At 41.3% G+C, this 12,666-nt stretch overlaps 1 protein-coding gene across 11 annotated transcripts in view; it reads right to left on the bottom strand.

Annotated features, from left to right (window-relative positions):
• IFT122 (intraflagellar transport 122) overlaps window positions 1–12,666 on the bottom strand; it is a 78,609-nt gene that overhangs the window by 64,943 nt on the left and 1,000 nt on the right. For 9 of the 11 annotated variants that reach the window (XM_043588180.1, XM_043588179.1, XM_043588172.1 and 6 more), the window contains exons 2-3: window positions 6,085–6,151; window positions 4,661–4,745 (exon numbers count right to left, since the gene is read on the bottom strand). In XM_043588180.1, the coding sequence (XP_043444115.1) occupies window positions 4,661–4,745; window positions 6,085–6,151 (152 nt within the window). Of the gene's footprint in view, window positions 1–4,660; window positions 4,746–6,084; window positions 6,152–6,323; window positions 6,409–12,666 lie in introns of those variants that run through there. The other 2 variants (XM_043588181.1, XM_043588175.1) reach the window with 2 other exon arrangements.

Here is a 12,666-nt window from a genome sequence, read left to right as displayed (position 1 = left end):
CTGAGTGGCTGAGAGGCAGCAGCATGGAATACCAAGAGCCAAGGGGGAGGTGGGTAGAGGATAGATCTCTAGCAGCTTCAAGGCCATAGTCAAGATCTTGTTCTTTAACTCAAAGAAAGGCTTTAAGCAAGAGCAACAAATGAGATTTTCATGTCCACACTACTTGGGCTTTATGAAAGAATGGACTAGGTCTCGGGTGGTGCCAGCTGCATGCTCCCCTGTGCCCCTCATAGCCACGCCTTGCCAAATTGAAGAAATCAAGGATTTTCTGCTCACAGCCAGATGAAAGGATGCCAAATCCATCAAGATCAAGAAAAATAAGCATGGGGCGCCTGGGTGGCTAAGTTGGTTGAGCACCCAACTTCGGCTCAGATCATGATCTCACAGTTGAGTTTGAACCCCACATTGGGCTTGTTGCTGTGTGCACAGAGCCCACTTTGGATCCTCTGCCCCCTTCTCTATCAAAAACAAATAAAACATTTTTTTAAAAATAGAATAAATGAAATTAAATAAAGATAAGGATAACATGAAGTTTGATGTTCGATGCAGTAGATACCTTTACACTTTCGTCATCACAGGCAGAAAGAAGAGAAACTGAAACAGTCCCTGCCCCCAGGTCTGGCACAGAAGGACCTGAAATGAACCTGGCACACTGATTTGAACTGTATTAAAGTTTTTAAAATTCTTTGAAAACCATGAAAGAATGGATTAGAGAGGCAACATATAATAAGTAATTACTTATTAATTACATTGTTGCAAATTTGCAAGTAGTACTTAAGAGGTGGAGCAGAGTATCAAGGCAGCAAACAATAAGGAGTCTTCACCTACTCTGGAGAGAGATAAGGAAGAATTAACCATGATAATTCTGAGTGAAATAAGTCAGGCAGAGAAAGATATCATATGTTTTCACTCATATGTGGATCTTGAGAAACTTAACAGAAGACCATGGGGGAAGGGAGGGGGAAAATAGTTATAAACAGAGAATGAGAGAGGCAAACCATAAAAGACTCTTAAATACAGAGAACAATCTGAGGGTTGATGGGGGGAGTGAGGAAGAGGGGAAAATGGGTGATGGGCATTGACGGGGGCACTTGTTGGGATGAGCACTGGGTGTTGTATGTAAGTGATGAACCATGGGAATCTACCCCAAAAACCAAGAGCACACTTTACACACTGTATGTTAGCCAATTTGACAATAAATTATATAAAAAAAAAAAAAAAAGAATTAACCATGGGCCAGATTTTGTAACCTTTGTTAAGGATTTTTAGACTTTGTTCTTAAGGCAAATAGAAGTTGACCTGTTTTCTGAGCAAGTCATTGTTTTCTGAGCTTCTACATCTGAAACAAAAAGGGGTAGTAACACCTTCCTCAGAGACTTTGTGCGGGGGGACAACTAAGATGATATCTGTAAAACACCTTTCACAATGGCTGGAACAGTAGGTATTTGGGTGAGCCATATGATACTGCTGCATCTATTAAATACACAGAAGCTGCATGTATGTATGTATGTATGTATTTATTTTTCAGAAGCTGCTTTTATTTGTTATTATTCCTGTCACTACTCCCCCAACACTGGCAGACAGTAAGACATGGTGTAGAAGAGTATGGGCTATGGGCTCAGAGTCTGAGTTGGAATGCCCAGTGATGGTACCAGCTGTAGGACCTGAAATAAGTTCCTGAACATCTCCATGCTTTCATTTCCTCATCTGAAAAACGGCTGCAACAATAGTATTCACCTCACAGTTGTTGTGATGATTAAATGAGATTAAAGTATTTCAGACAGTACCCAGAATATAATCAATGCTAAAAAAAATATTAGCTACTATTACAATTATTTCTTCATATTGTCATGTTTTTCTTGAACCAAAATAACTAGTTCTTACATACCTTTATATCATGGCTGTTCATTAAGTATTTGCTAAACTTAAGGGAGACACTGGAAACAAGCAAACTTAAAGAGCAATACCATAATTGAGAGCATTTCCCTTTCTAGATCAAAGGAGAAAAGGCCGATTGAGAGGAATTAAAAGACTTCTCAATCATTATGTGTCATGAAGAGGCAGCATGAAATACTAGAAGGCATGAGGGCTCTGCAGTCGGGAGGATCTGGGGCAGGCACATATGTGCCACCATCACCAGCTGCCACCATGACCGGCTGCCACCGTAATTGCTCCAAACCTGTTTTCTCCTCCGTGAGAGGAGCTGAGAACTTCTCTAAGTGCTCCAGAGGGTTGTTGGGAAGATCAAATCTGATGGTATGTGTGACAGGACTCTGCAAATGCTGTCAGATGCCACTAATGGCAGGCCACACTCTGACACCCTCAAGGGCCCTAGTGGCATAGTAAGCCAAAGAGTCCCCAGGCTTATAAACTCCAGAGGACCCCAAGGCCTTCTCATGGCATTACTCTGAATTTGAACTCAAACACACACATAAAAACAAAACAAAACAAAACAACCAAAAAAACCATGGCTACTGTGGCAAAGCACACTTGACTATGAGGCAAGAAATAATGTTTTTGCCACTGACTTGCTACATGACCTTAGCAGGTTACTTGACTTTCCCATGTCTTTATGATGGGCTAAAATGAAGACATTGGGCTAGATGACACTAAAACTATACCCACAAAACCGTGTGTATATATGAAGAATGTGCACTTTTCTACGAAGAGGTCTATAGCTTTCATTGGATTCTCAAAGAGGTTCATCACCCAAAAGAAGTTAAAAACCTGGAACCTGACTGATCTCCAAAGTTTGTTCAAGCATTATAACATTCCAATTTTGTGCCTTCTCAGCAGTGGTCACAGAATGTTACCTCTCATCCTATATCCGTTTGACACATGAGGAAATTGAGACTTAAGAAGACTCAATAACTACCTCAAACTCCCAGAACCTTTGGGATTGGAACGTAGAACCATCTCATTCCAAAGTCCATGTTCTTTCCACTAATCCCACATAGAGAATGCACCCATTCTCTGACTGCCACCTCTCCTCTTTGTCACCTTACCACATCCAATAACCCTCTTCAAGTCCACCAGAACCTCTCCACTGCCCACCCCCCTGTGGTCCTCTAATCCCTCATTACAATGGCCGACAGTTCAAAGTCACTGTATATGATCACTGCTTCACATACATCCTCCACTCCCTTGCCCTCTTATTTCATCTTCAGAGGTGCCTGCAAACCTACCAACCTGGTTAAATCCAAGTCTCCACCACCCCTGTCCCTGCATCTATGCAGCTCAAGTAGTGGAGAGAAAGACATAATCACACCAATGAATCTCATTTTCAATTCATAACCAGCTTCAAGTGGGCCCTTCATATTGCTTGGGATTTCACAGTACATTTACTCAGCCATTCTCCTAAACGGCAATTTGCCAGTTTTTCCTTTCTCCTCAACTCTGATACCTCCCTCCCCATCCTCACTCTCAGGTGACATTGTTTCCTACTTCACTGAAAGAATGGAAAAGAATTTCCATTAGATTCCTAATACCACATGCCCCCACTTGCCAACATCGTGGTGGTACCTTCTACCTTCCCACCATGTCCCATCTAGGTCATAGATCCTATCTCCTCTTGCCAACTCAACAACTCTTTCCTGGCAAGTCCTTCCCCTCTCCCCTCCAGCATCAATGTTTCTCGAATTCAACATGTCCTAAACTGAACTCCTGATCTTCCACTGTAAGTTTTTCTACCTGAAACCTTTCCCATCTCAGTGGAAAGCAACTCCAACCTTTTCAGTAGCTCAGGTCAAAACCCTTAGAGTCACACCTGACTACTTTCTTCACACCACACACACCGTCTTTCAGGCAATCCTGTTTGCTCCACCTTCAAACCATATCCAGAATCTGACCACTCCTTACTACTTCCTTTGCTCCCACAGATCTGAGCCACCATCACTAGTGTTACAAAAGTTGCCTGGATGATGCTTTCTTCACTCGTCTCCCTGCTCCAACCCTCACCCCCCTGCAGACTGTTTCTAAAACATTAGCTAAAGGGATCCTTTTAAAAATATAAATCAAATCAGATCTCTCCTCTGCTCAGAAGTCTTTAGTGGTTCCCCATTTTCACTGAGAATCTAAGTCCAAGTCCTTATAACAGCCAACGTGATCTGGCCACCCATCCATACCTATTACCTCTCTATCCTTATCCCCTCCTGTTCCCCCTGACTCACTCCACGAAAGCCCCTGGAAGGCACACTCCCACCTGAGAGCCTTTGCTATGGTTTTTCCCTTTGCGGGGAGTTCTCTTCTTCTGGATGCCCACTATCAGAATCTCACTGCCTCTCCACCTTCAAGACTTTGCTCATCTGTCCTATCTCAATAAGCCCACCGTCACCACCCTTTCCTTTCCCATACCCATCCCCTGCCCCATCCAGCATTCTCAATTCCCCTTATTCTGCCCTACTTCCAGCATACTGTTTAATTTACTTCATTTCCAGCATGCTGTTTAATTTACTTCATTATCTCATGCACCTAGAATAATACCTGGCACATAGATGGCCCTTATTGACTTGAATGATTGAAATAAAGTAAGAAACTTAACTATCTTCTGCGATTGTGAGTTGTATGTCAGCTTACTAACACTAATTAAGGAGTGACTAAGGAGAAAAATGAACAGCTATGAGACCATTACAGAGGGTATAAAACCAGAGCAGCCTCTTACCATCCTTTGCATACGCCACACAGTACACAGTATCTTTGTGTCCCTTTAGGGGCTGAAGTAAGGTGCCATCAGAGGTGTCATAAACCTGGCAAAAAGGCACAAAATTACACATTATCCACATGACATCTATTAGTCAGAATTCCTGCAGGTTGCTGCTGCTTTTTGTTGTTGTTTAAATGACAAAACATTTGTCAATAATCTAAATTTGCATCAAGTAAAAACTACACCAAAAAACCCCAGAAAGAATGTGACTCTAAGTGGAGAAACCCAAAAAGTAGAGGTCCCAACTCTGTGAATTACATGGCCAGGAACATATCATTAATCCTTGAGAAATAGAACTTCACTCTGTGGAACTTCACTACAAAGTTCACTCATCTTATGTGAATTTGGATATATGACCAATCAAGCTAAACCCTCCCAAATAAAGCCAACAGACACAAAGAGTCAGCTACAACATGATTAAATTTTAGTTCTAGCCTGACTCCAGTATCAACATAATAGAGAAATGTTTCATATTTGCTATCAAGAGTTTGAAAGTCATAGACCTGAACTCCAGGTTTACAAATCAGAGGAAATATTATAAAACCCAGCTGTAACATGGATTTAGGATATTTTGTAGCACTGTAACATCTATAAATGTGTGGATATTTAAAAAACACACTATCTGAGTAATCAAGGCAAAACCCTCCAAAAACAGTGTTAGAGAAGATAACCGATGAAAAAAAAGTAAAAGAATTTGGATTGTTTACCCTGGCGAGAAGAAGTCTGCAGAACAATGTAACCAAGGCTTTAAGATTATGTAGTTACCATAAAGAGAATGGAGATCAGTCAGTCTGCATATCTAGAGACAACAGAGCAAGGGGAAGTGGACTTACGCAGGAGGAAGGAGAGATCATACAAAGGTTTTTAGGTCAAACATAAAGAGTCCTCTGAAAATTACTTTTATATACTGGGATAAGTTCCAGACTAGCTATATTCTTTGAAAATATGAAAAAAGGACAGCATCCATATGGAATTGTTTAGGTAGGCCAATGCCTAAAAGTTGGGGTCAAGCTATCTGGCTTCTCAGGGAGGGAACCCCTTCAGTCTTGTTGCTTAAATTTTTCAGGGGGACAAAATGTGAACTGACACTAGCCCAGTTTCAAAGGCATTTTGATTAATTGTTTTCAACTCTTTCATGGGTGTCTCAAAGTAAAAAGGGAAAGATTAATGACTCCAAAGGAGGTATTGTTCACAGGTTCCTATCTGACAGACAGTTTACTTACCTGTTTTAAATAGCCCATTTCCTTCCCTATTAAAAAGTAATGACTGGTTTTTCCGCCCTTGCCTTTTTTATCTTAAAAAATAAAGGGTCAAATTTCAGAGCACTTACAAGAGGGAGAGGGAAAAAAGCACTTAAAAAGGAAACTCAGACAAAATCCTACCAGTAATCTGTTTCCTGCAGCCAAAATCAGTTGCGTTCCATCGGGCTTAAATGCGAGGTCATATATACTAAACAGGAGACAAGACAAGACAAAAGGACAATTAGGAACCAAAAGGATGAGGTCTGCTAATGGCCAGGAAAGCAAACTTTATTTCCATTATGAAATACTGCTTGTGTATGAGAGAGAAAAATAATGGCTAAGAATTGCATTTGGTTGCAAATTCCGTTCAGCCACCGCACCTTGGCAGTCCATTCAATCACGATTTACTTGGTAGTTAGCTTCATGTCCCAGTTTCCACTTGTCCAGACGCCAGAGATGATTCAAAGGGTCAACAGTTGAAGGCACTAACTCTCCTATAAAGACTACACAAACTGAGAGAATGCGTGAGGGTTACTAAATCCGCATGTCTCTGAAAAACTGGTCATTTATTAAAATATCATTATTGGGGCGCCTGGGTGATTCAGTCAGTTGAGCGTCCGACTTCCGCTAAGATCATGATCTCACAGTCTGTGAGTTCAGGTCCTGGGTTGGGCTCTGTGCTGACAGCTCAGAGCCTGGAGCCTGCTTCGGATTCTGTGTTTCCCTCTCTCTCTGCCCCTCCCCCACTCACGCTCTGTCTCTCTCTATCTCAAAAATAAATAAAAACATTAAAAAAATAAAATAAATAAAATAAAAATATCATTATTATTTCCAACCAACTGGATATTTAATGAATGCCTTTTAGGTGCTAGGCAATAGTAACTGATAGAAAATGAGTAAATCACACTCGCTCCCTGCCCTCAAAGAAATCCCCATCCACTAGCAAGATATGACTCAGACACATTCACAAAGACCTACCATATGTCATCAACTCTGCAACATACATTTTTTTCACATTTTAAAATCTCTGAGGTTGGGGGCGGAGGGTGTGCCTGGGTGGCTTGGTTGGTTAAGCATCCGACTCTTGATTTCAGCTCAAGGTTCATGAGTTCAAGCCCCGCATCAGGCTGTGCACTGACTTAACGAAGGCTGCTTGGGATTCTGTCTCCCTCTCTCTCTATCCCTCCCCTGCTTGCTCTCTCTCTCAAAATAAATAAAAATAAACTTAAAAAAATAAAAAAATCTCTGAGGTTATGTATCTTATAATTGATGATGTGTCAGCTTAACTGGAAGCATTTTTTGGTTTCTTAGTGGTACTTAAAATAATGGTATTTTACAATCAGTGACCTCTTAGATTAGATGACTACAGAATAATACTGTGTAAAGGTTTTAGGAGATACATTAAAACATATATTACAGGATTCAAATGAGGAAGATGCAGAAAAGATTTGGAGAAAGGATGAGAAAAAGCTTCATGAAGAAAAAAAGTATGTGAGAAAAATAGGGCTTTTGAGACATGCAGGAGGAGATTTGGAGGGTGAAGCATTTCAGGCAGAGAAAACAGAACAAGCAAAGACATGAAGGTGGGGAATAGCATATAATCTAAATAATCAAATTTGACTGAAACTTTGGCTATATGTAAGGCAGTAGGGAGAGATCAGGCTAGAAAAACAACAGGCTGGAGCCACATTGCAATGATTCTTGAATGCTCTCGGCAGGGGATTTCATTAGTTCAGGTGACTCTAGTAAAAATATGCTAGATAGCACTGCCAAGTCAGCCTATTGCAAAGGTTTAGCATGGGATAAATTCACCTGATACCTGAAGTCATCTAGAAATACAGACCCCAGGTAAGAGTACTTGGAGCATTTTGCAGAGATACTCTGTGCTGAGCTCTTCCAATACATTATTTCATTTCATCCTCACAATTCTATGAAGTATGAATTATTACTCGGTTTTGTAGTTGAGGACACCATAGCTCAGAGGAATCAATTATCCCACCCGACATTACACTACCAGCAAGTGGCAGGGCCAGAATTTCAACTTGGGTCTGACTGTAGAGTCTGTGCTATACTACCTTCTACTCTCTACCTTCTACTTGAACTATTGTCAAATATGACAAATCTCTGTTATCTTTAATACTTTAACAATAACAGTGGATAACATTTATTAAGTACATTTATTTACTATGTGTGCAAGTACAGTTTAAATGTTTTACATGTATCAGCTCACTTACCCCTCACAACCCTATACCTATTTCACAAATGAGACAAATTAAGATGGAGAAGCTAAATAACTTGCCAGGAAATAAACTGCTACTGAGTGGAGGTGGAACCAGAATTCAAACCCAGGCAGTCTGTCTCCAAAGCCCAAGATCTAACCACTATGATCTGTGGCCCTTATTTTCATTATTATTAGCATATGTCACAGTTGATAATATAATAGCAACAGTTTCCATGCTTTATCAATGGGGGGAAAAAAGGCATTACATGTAGAATCCAAAAAATTTTTTATATGGGCTCTGTGGACAACAGCCTCCTTTAATAAAAATAATTTTTAAAATAATAGTAATTCTTCACATATATTCAACAGCTGGCTGATGAATATTACACCCTTCCCAGTTAGGCATCCCTCTTGATAGAAGCAAACACAGACACTGAGTTCTTCAGCTTCCTCCTATTAGCTGGTAACAGATCTGGGCCTTACTGTTTCCTGGGCTTTCTTTCTCTGAACCTATAGGGAAATGTGCTTGGCATGTATCACACTGAGGAGAAACAGGGTGGTAAAGTGAAAATCAGAAGGGAGTTGGGGCTAGAACTGATGCCCTGTCCAAGCTTTAGTCCTCACCTACAACACAAGGCAAGAGAGCTGCCATCCCACCTCTGAGTGCACAGGCCACCCTTGTGCAAGCACCTGACACCTGTGGGTTGCTGTGATGAGGTACCGGATTTTGGAAAGGATCTGCACCACTCTTCTATAGTCATCCGTGGTCCTGTGGCTCCCTTTCTGCAATGTAGATAATCTAAGCTCATTAAAGTGGTTCCTGTGGGGATCTTCTTCATAAGGATCATTTGGGGTTGAATTCTCAGAAAATCATTTGAGTGTCTGATTTGGGCCAAGTCTTAAACTGTCTTCCTCTCAGATATGAAAATTCATTTTCTCTAAATGTCTTGAAATTTGGGGTGCCTGGGTGGCTCAGTCAGTTAAGTGTCCAACTTTAGCTCAGATCATGATCTCCTGGTCCAGAAGTTCAAGCCCCACATCTGGCTCTGTGCTGACAGCTTGGAGCCTGGAGCCTGCTTCTGATTCTGTGTCTCCACCTCTCTCTGCCCCTCCCCTGCTCACACTTTCTCTCTCTCTCAAAATTAAACATTAAAAAAATGGGGGGGGGGCACACCTGGGTGGCTCAGTCGGTTAAGCATCTGACCTCGGCTCAGGTCATGATCTCACAGTTCATGAATTCGAGCCCCACATCAGGCTCTGTGCTGACAGCTCAGAGCCTGACGCCTGTTTTGGATTCTGTGTCTCCCTCTTTCTCTGTTCCTCCCCCACTCGCACTCTGTCTCTCTCTCTCTGTCTCAAAAATAAATAAAGATTTAAAAAAATTTTTTTAATTTTTTTAAATCAAACATTTAAAAATAAATAAGTAAAAAATAAATAAACGTCTTGAATTTTGCCTTCCTAAAGTACAACATAATGTTCAATTTACCCCAGTCTAAACTCTTAAGGTACTTAGGATCTGTATAATTTATCATAGCTCTGAATTACATAATCGTCTATATTTTACACTGTTTCAAATACTATCTTGTCCCCTTAATTACAGTCAATTATAGTCCCCTGCAGTTTAAGGGCAAGGACCCCGTTTTAGACATTTATGGGCCTTTGGTGCATGGCATGGTCCTAGACACAAAATGAATATAACCAACAACCTGACCATGTTTTATCTTGAACCCTTCAGACTTTAATTACATCATGAGACTATGAAACCAAATAAAGGAAACCTCGTTTAAAATGGAGCTTGGAGGCCAGAAGGGGGAGCTCTCATGGTGTACGTTTATTGCAGCCCTTTGAAGACTCAACAGGAAGAAGCTTATGCCTCACCACCACCCTAGATGAAGGAAGATTTTTCTCCTTGCCCAGCAACAGCCCAGCCAATGAGAGACTGTCACAACTCAGCCAATAAAAAGCCACTACACTTTGAGCTCCCAGTTTAATGGACTTTTTGTTTATAACAGCCCCTCCCAATTCCCCTTTTTCCTCTATAAAAGAGTGCTCCTCTGTTTTCTGGACTTACCTATGGTTCACCATAGCTTGCTTGTCCCAATTGCTGTCCTGCTTGCAACTGCTCTCCTACTCCTGAATAAACCCACTTTGCTGGCAAAATAACTGGCTGTTTTATTTTCAGGGTTGACAAGAGCACAGAAATTCAGAATTGGGAAAGACCCTAGAACTTGTCATGTAGTCCAACTCCCCCACCAAGACAAGAATTCCCTATGGATGGCTATCCAGCCTCTGAACACTCCCAGGGTTGGAGAAGTCACCAGTATGCAGAGTTTATTACACTACAGGATGGCTCTCTCTACCCATCTGCCACCTTTTATGAGAAAGATACATTATCAAATTACATTGCAGAGAGACAGAGAGCAAGTCCTGCAAATTGTCCTCTGCCAACTTTGTGCCCACCCCACTGTAAAGGAAGTCCCAAGGTCAAGGTGCCTCTCCAAATCCTGCCCAACCTGACCCACCCCAACTTACCTGCTTGGAATCTTAGACAAATTGTGTTACTTTAAGTCTCAGGTTCTTCACCTGTAAATAGGGTAATTATTCTAACCTCATAGGTTGTGCGGAGGTTAAATAAAATAATGCATGTAAACACTGTCTGGCCTATAGCAAGTACTCACTAAATATGAGCTAGTGCGACTGGAGGGTAATAGCAGATACTGTCCTTACTGGAATAAGGCAGTCTAGCCAGAAAAGTCACCATGGTTGAGGGAAACCTGGAGCAGTGGTTTTATGGAAGAAATGAGGGAGTTCAGAGAATAAGATAGCATCTGGGAAGGAGCTTTGGATAGAAAAATGGAGATTACAGCTGAACTGGAAAGCATAAATTTAAATGTTAGCAAGCAGTGGGGGAGGAGGGATGGTAACAGGACCACCTAGTTAAATGCACAATCTGATTCAGAAGGGAAATGGGAGTCAATCTAGGATTATGCAAAGTAGAATAATGGATCACAGCAGCAGGACTCAAAAAAGAGAAATCCTCCTGCCATGGGAAGGTTAGACTGGAAGCAAAAGAGCAGACCAGGAGACAGTGGCTGGTTCAGTTGTGGAGGACTAATCTTAGATATTTGGGATCTCTTAGATCTACTACCTATTTTTTTAAATAGTTTTTGCTTTGCTTTGTCTTATTCTGGGCTACCAGCTGGCATATGTTGCTGCCACCAAGATCGCTGGTCTATAGAACCCCTACACTGCCTATTCTAAACAGTTGTTCTCAAAGCTGTAATGGGCCAAAACCCAAATAACCAACCTTCATTCATCATTCTTTCACTCATTCATTAATTCATGAATACATATATCCATCAAATAGTCACACCAACCACTGATTTGTCTAAGCTCTGGAATATGCCTTTGAAATGAATAAAAAGTAGCCATTGCTTCTGAAGGGTTTATAGACTTCTGGGATAACGGATTCACAAATAACTCTTATACTAGACAGATTCTAAGTACCACAAGAGAGGAATGAACAAAATCTATGCCTGGGGTTGAAAACTGGGAGCAAATCAGGCTGTATTTGGCCAGCAACTGTTTTGTTTGGCTCACATAGTGTTTTATTTCAGTTTTTTTAAATTAGTTGCCAACACTTAAAAATTAGGGCATTTCACATAAAAATCCGTAGCTTCTGGTGGAAACAGGAAGATCTGAGCACTCGAGGCCAAATTCCCGCAGGGGAGTAATTGGCAGGAGCTGAGCAGCAGCTGCCCCTTTTAGGCAGAGCATGAGATCTCTAGTTTGCCACACTCCTTGCCATTCCCTCTTACTCCCTGACCTCAAAGCCAAATGTTCAGTTGCTAGTTTTCAGCAGCTTTATAAGAAAAAAGTAGAAAGAATTTTTTAAGCTCAATTTTCTATTAAAAGAAGTGAAAGATATACTGCAAAGGCTATCTGTTTCAAGAGAAATGGGGTGTAGAAAAGGGGTGCAGAATACTCCTAAGACAGACAGGCAATTCTGTGAGTTTAAGATGCAAATAAACACCTCCCATGATACTGCCTGCCTGACTCCTGCAGGCATTTGAGTTTGCAGCCTCTGTAACATGAAGAAAAAATAATGTAGTAGCTAACAAACAGCACTGGCTCTGGGGTGAGGAAAAAAGCTGTCTCCACCACTCATTCACTGTGTGACCTTGGCAAATTAATGACCCTCTCTGTGCTTCAGTTTCATGTAAAACAGAGGTAATTACAGTACCTACCTCAGAGGGCTGTTGTGAAATGACTGAGATAAAAGACATAATTCTCAGCCAGTGCCTGGCACATAGTAAGCATTAGCTATTACTAGTGCAGAATACAGAAGAGGGAGAAACCATCTCTGAAGGGAGCCTTACAGAATGTTTCGAATTTCAGTGTGAGGAAATGAGAAGGCATGCTAGCTAGCTTCACACAGAAGAGACTAAGCAAAGACAGAGAGGGAATGGCAAGGGCGCTGTTCCAGTGGCCAAAACAAAGGC

This window comes from Prionailurus bengalensis, chromosome A2 (assembly GCF_016509475.1).
Source record: "Prionailurus bengalensis isolate Pbe53 chromosome A2, Fcat_Pben_1.1_paternal_pri, whole genome shotgun sequence".
NCBI lineage: Eukaryota > Metazoa > Chordata > Mammalia > Carnivora > Felidae > Prionailurus > Prionailurus bengalensis.
Note: the sequence above shows the minus strand (reverse complement) of the source record. Positions and strands in the feature narration are given on the sequence as shown.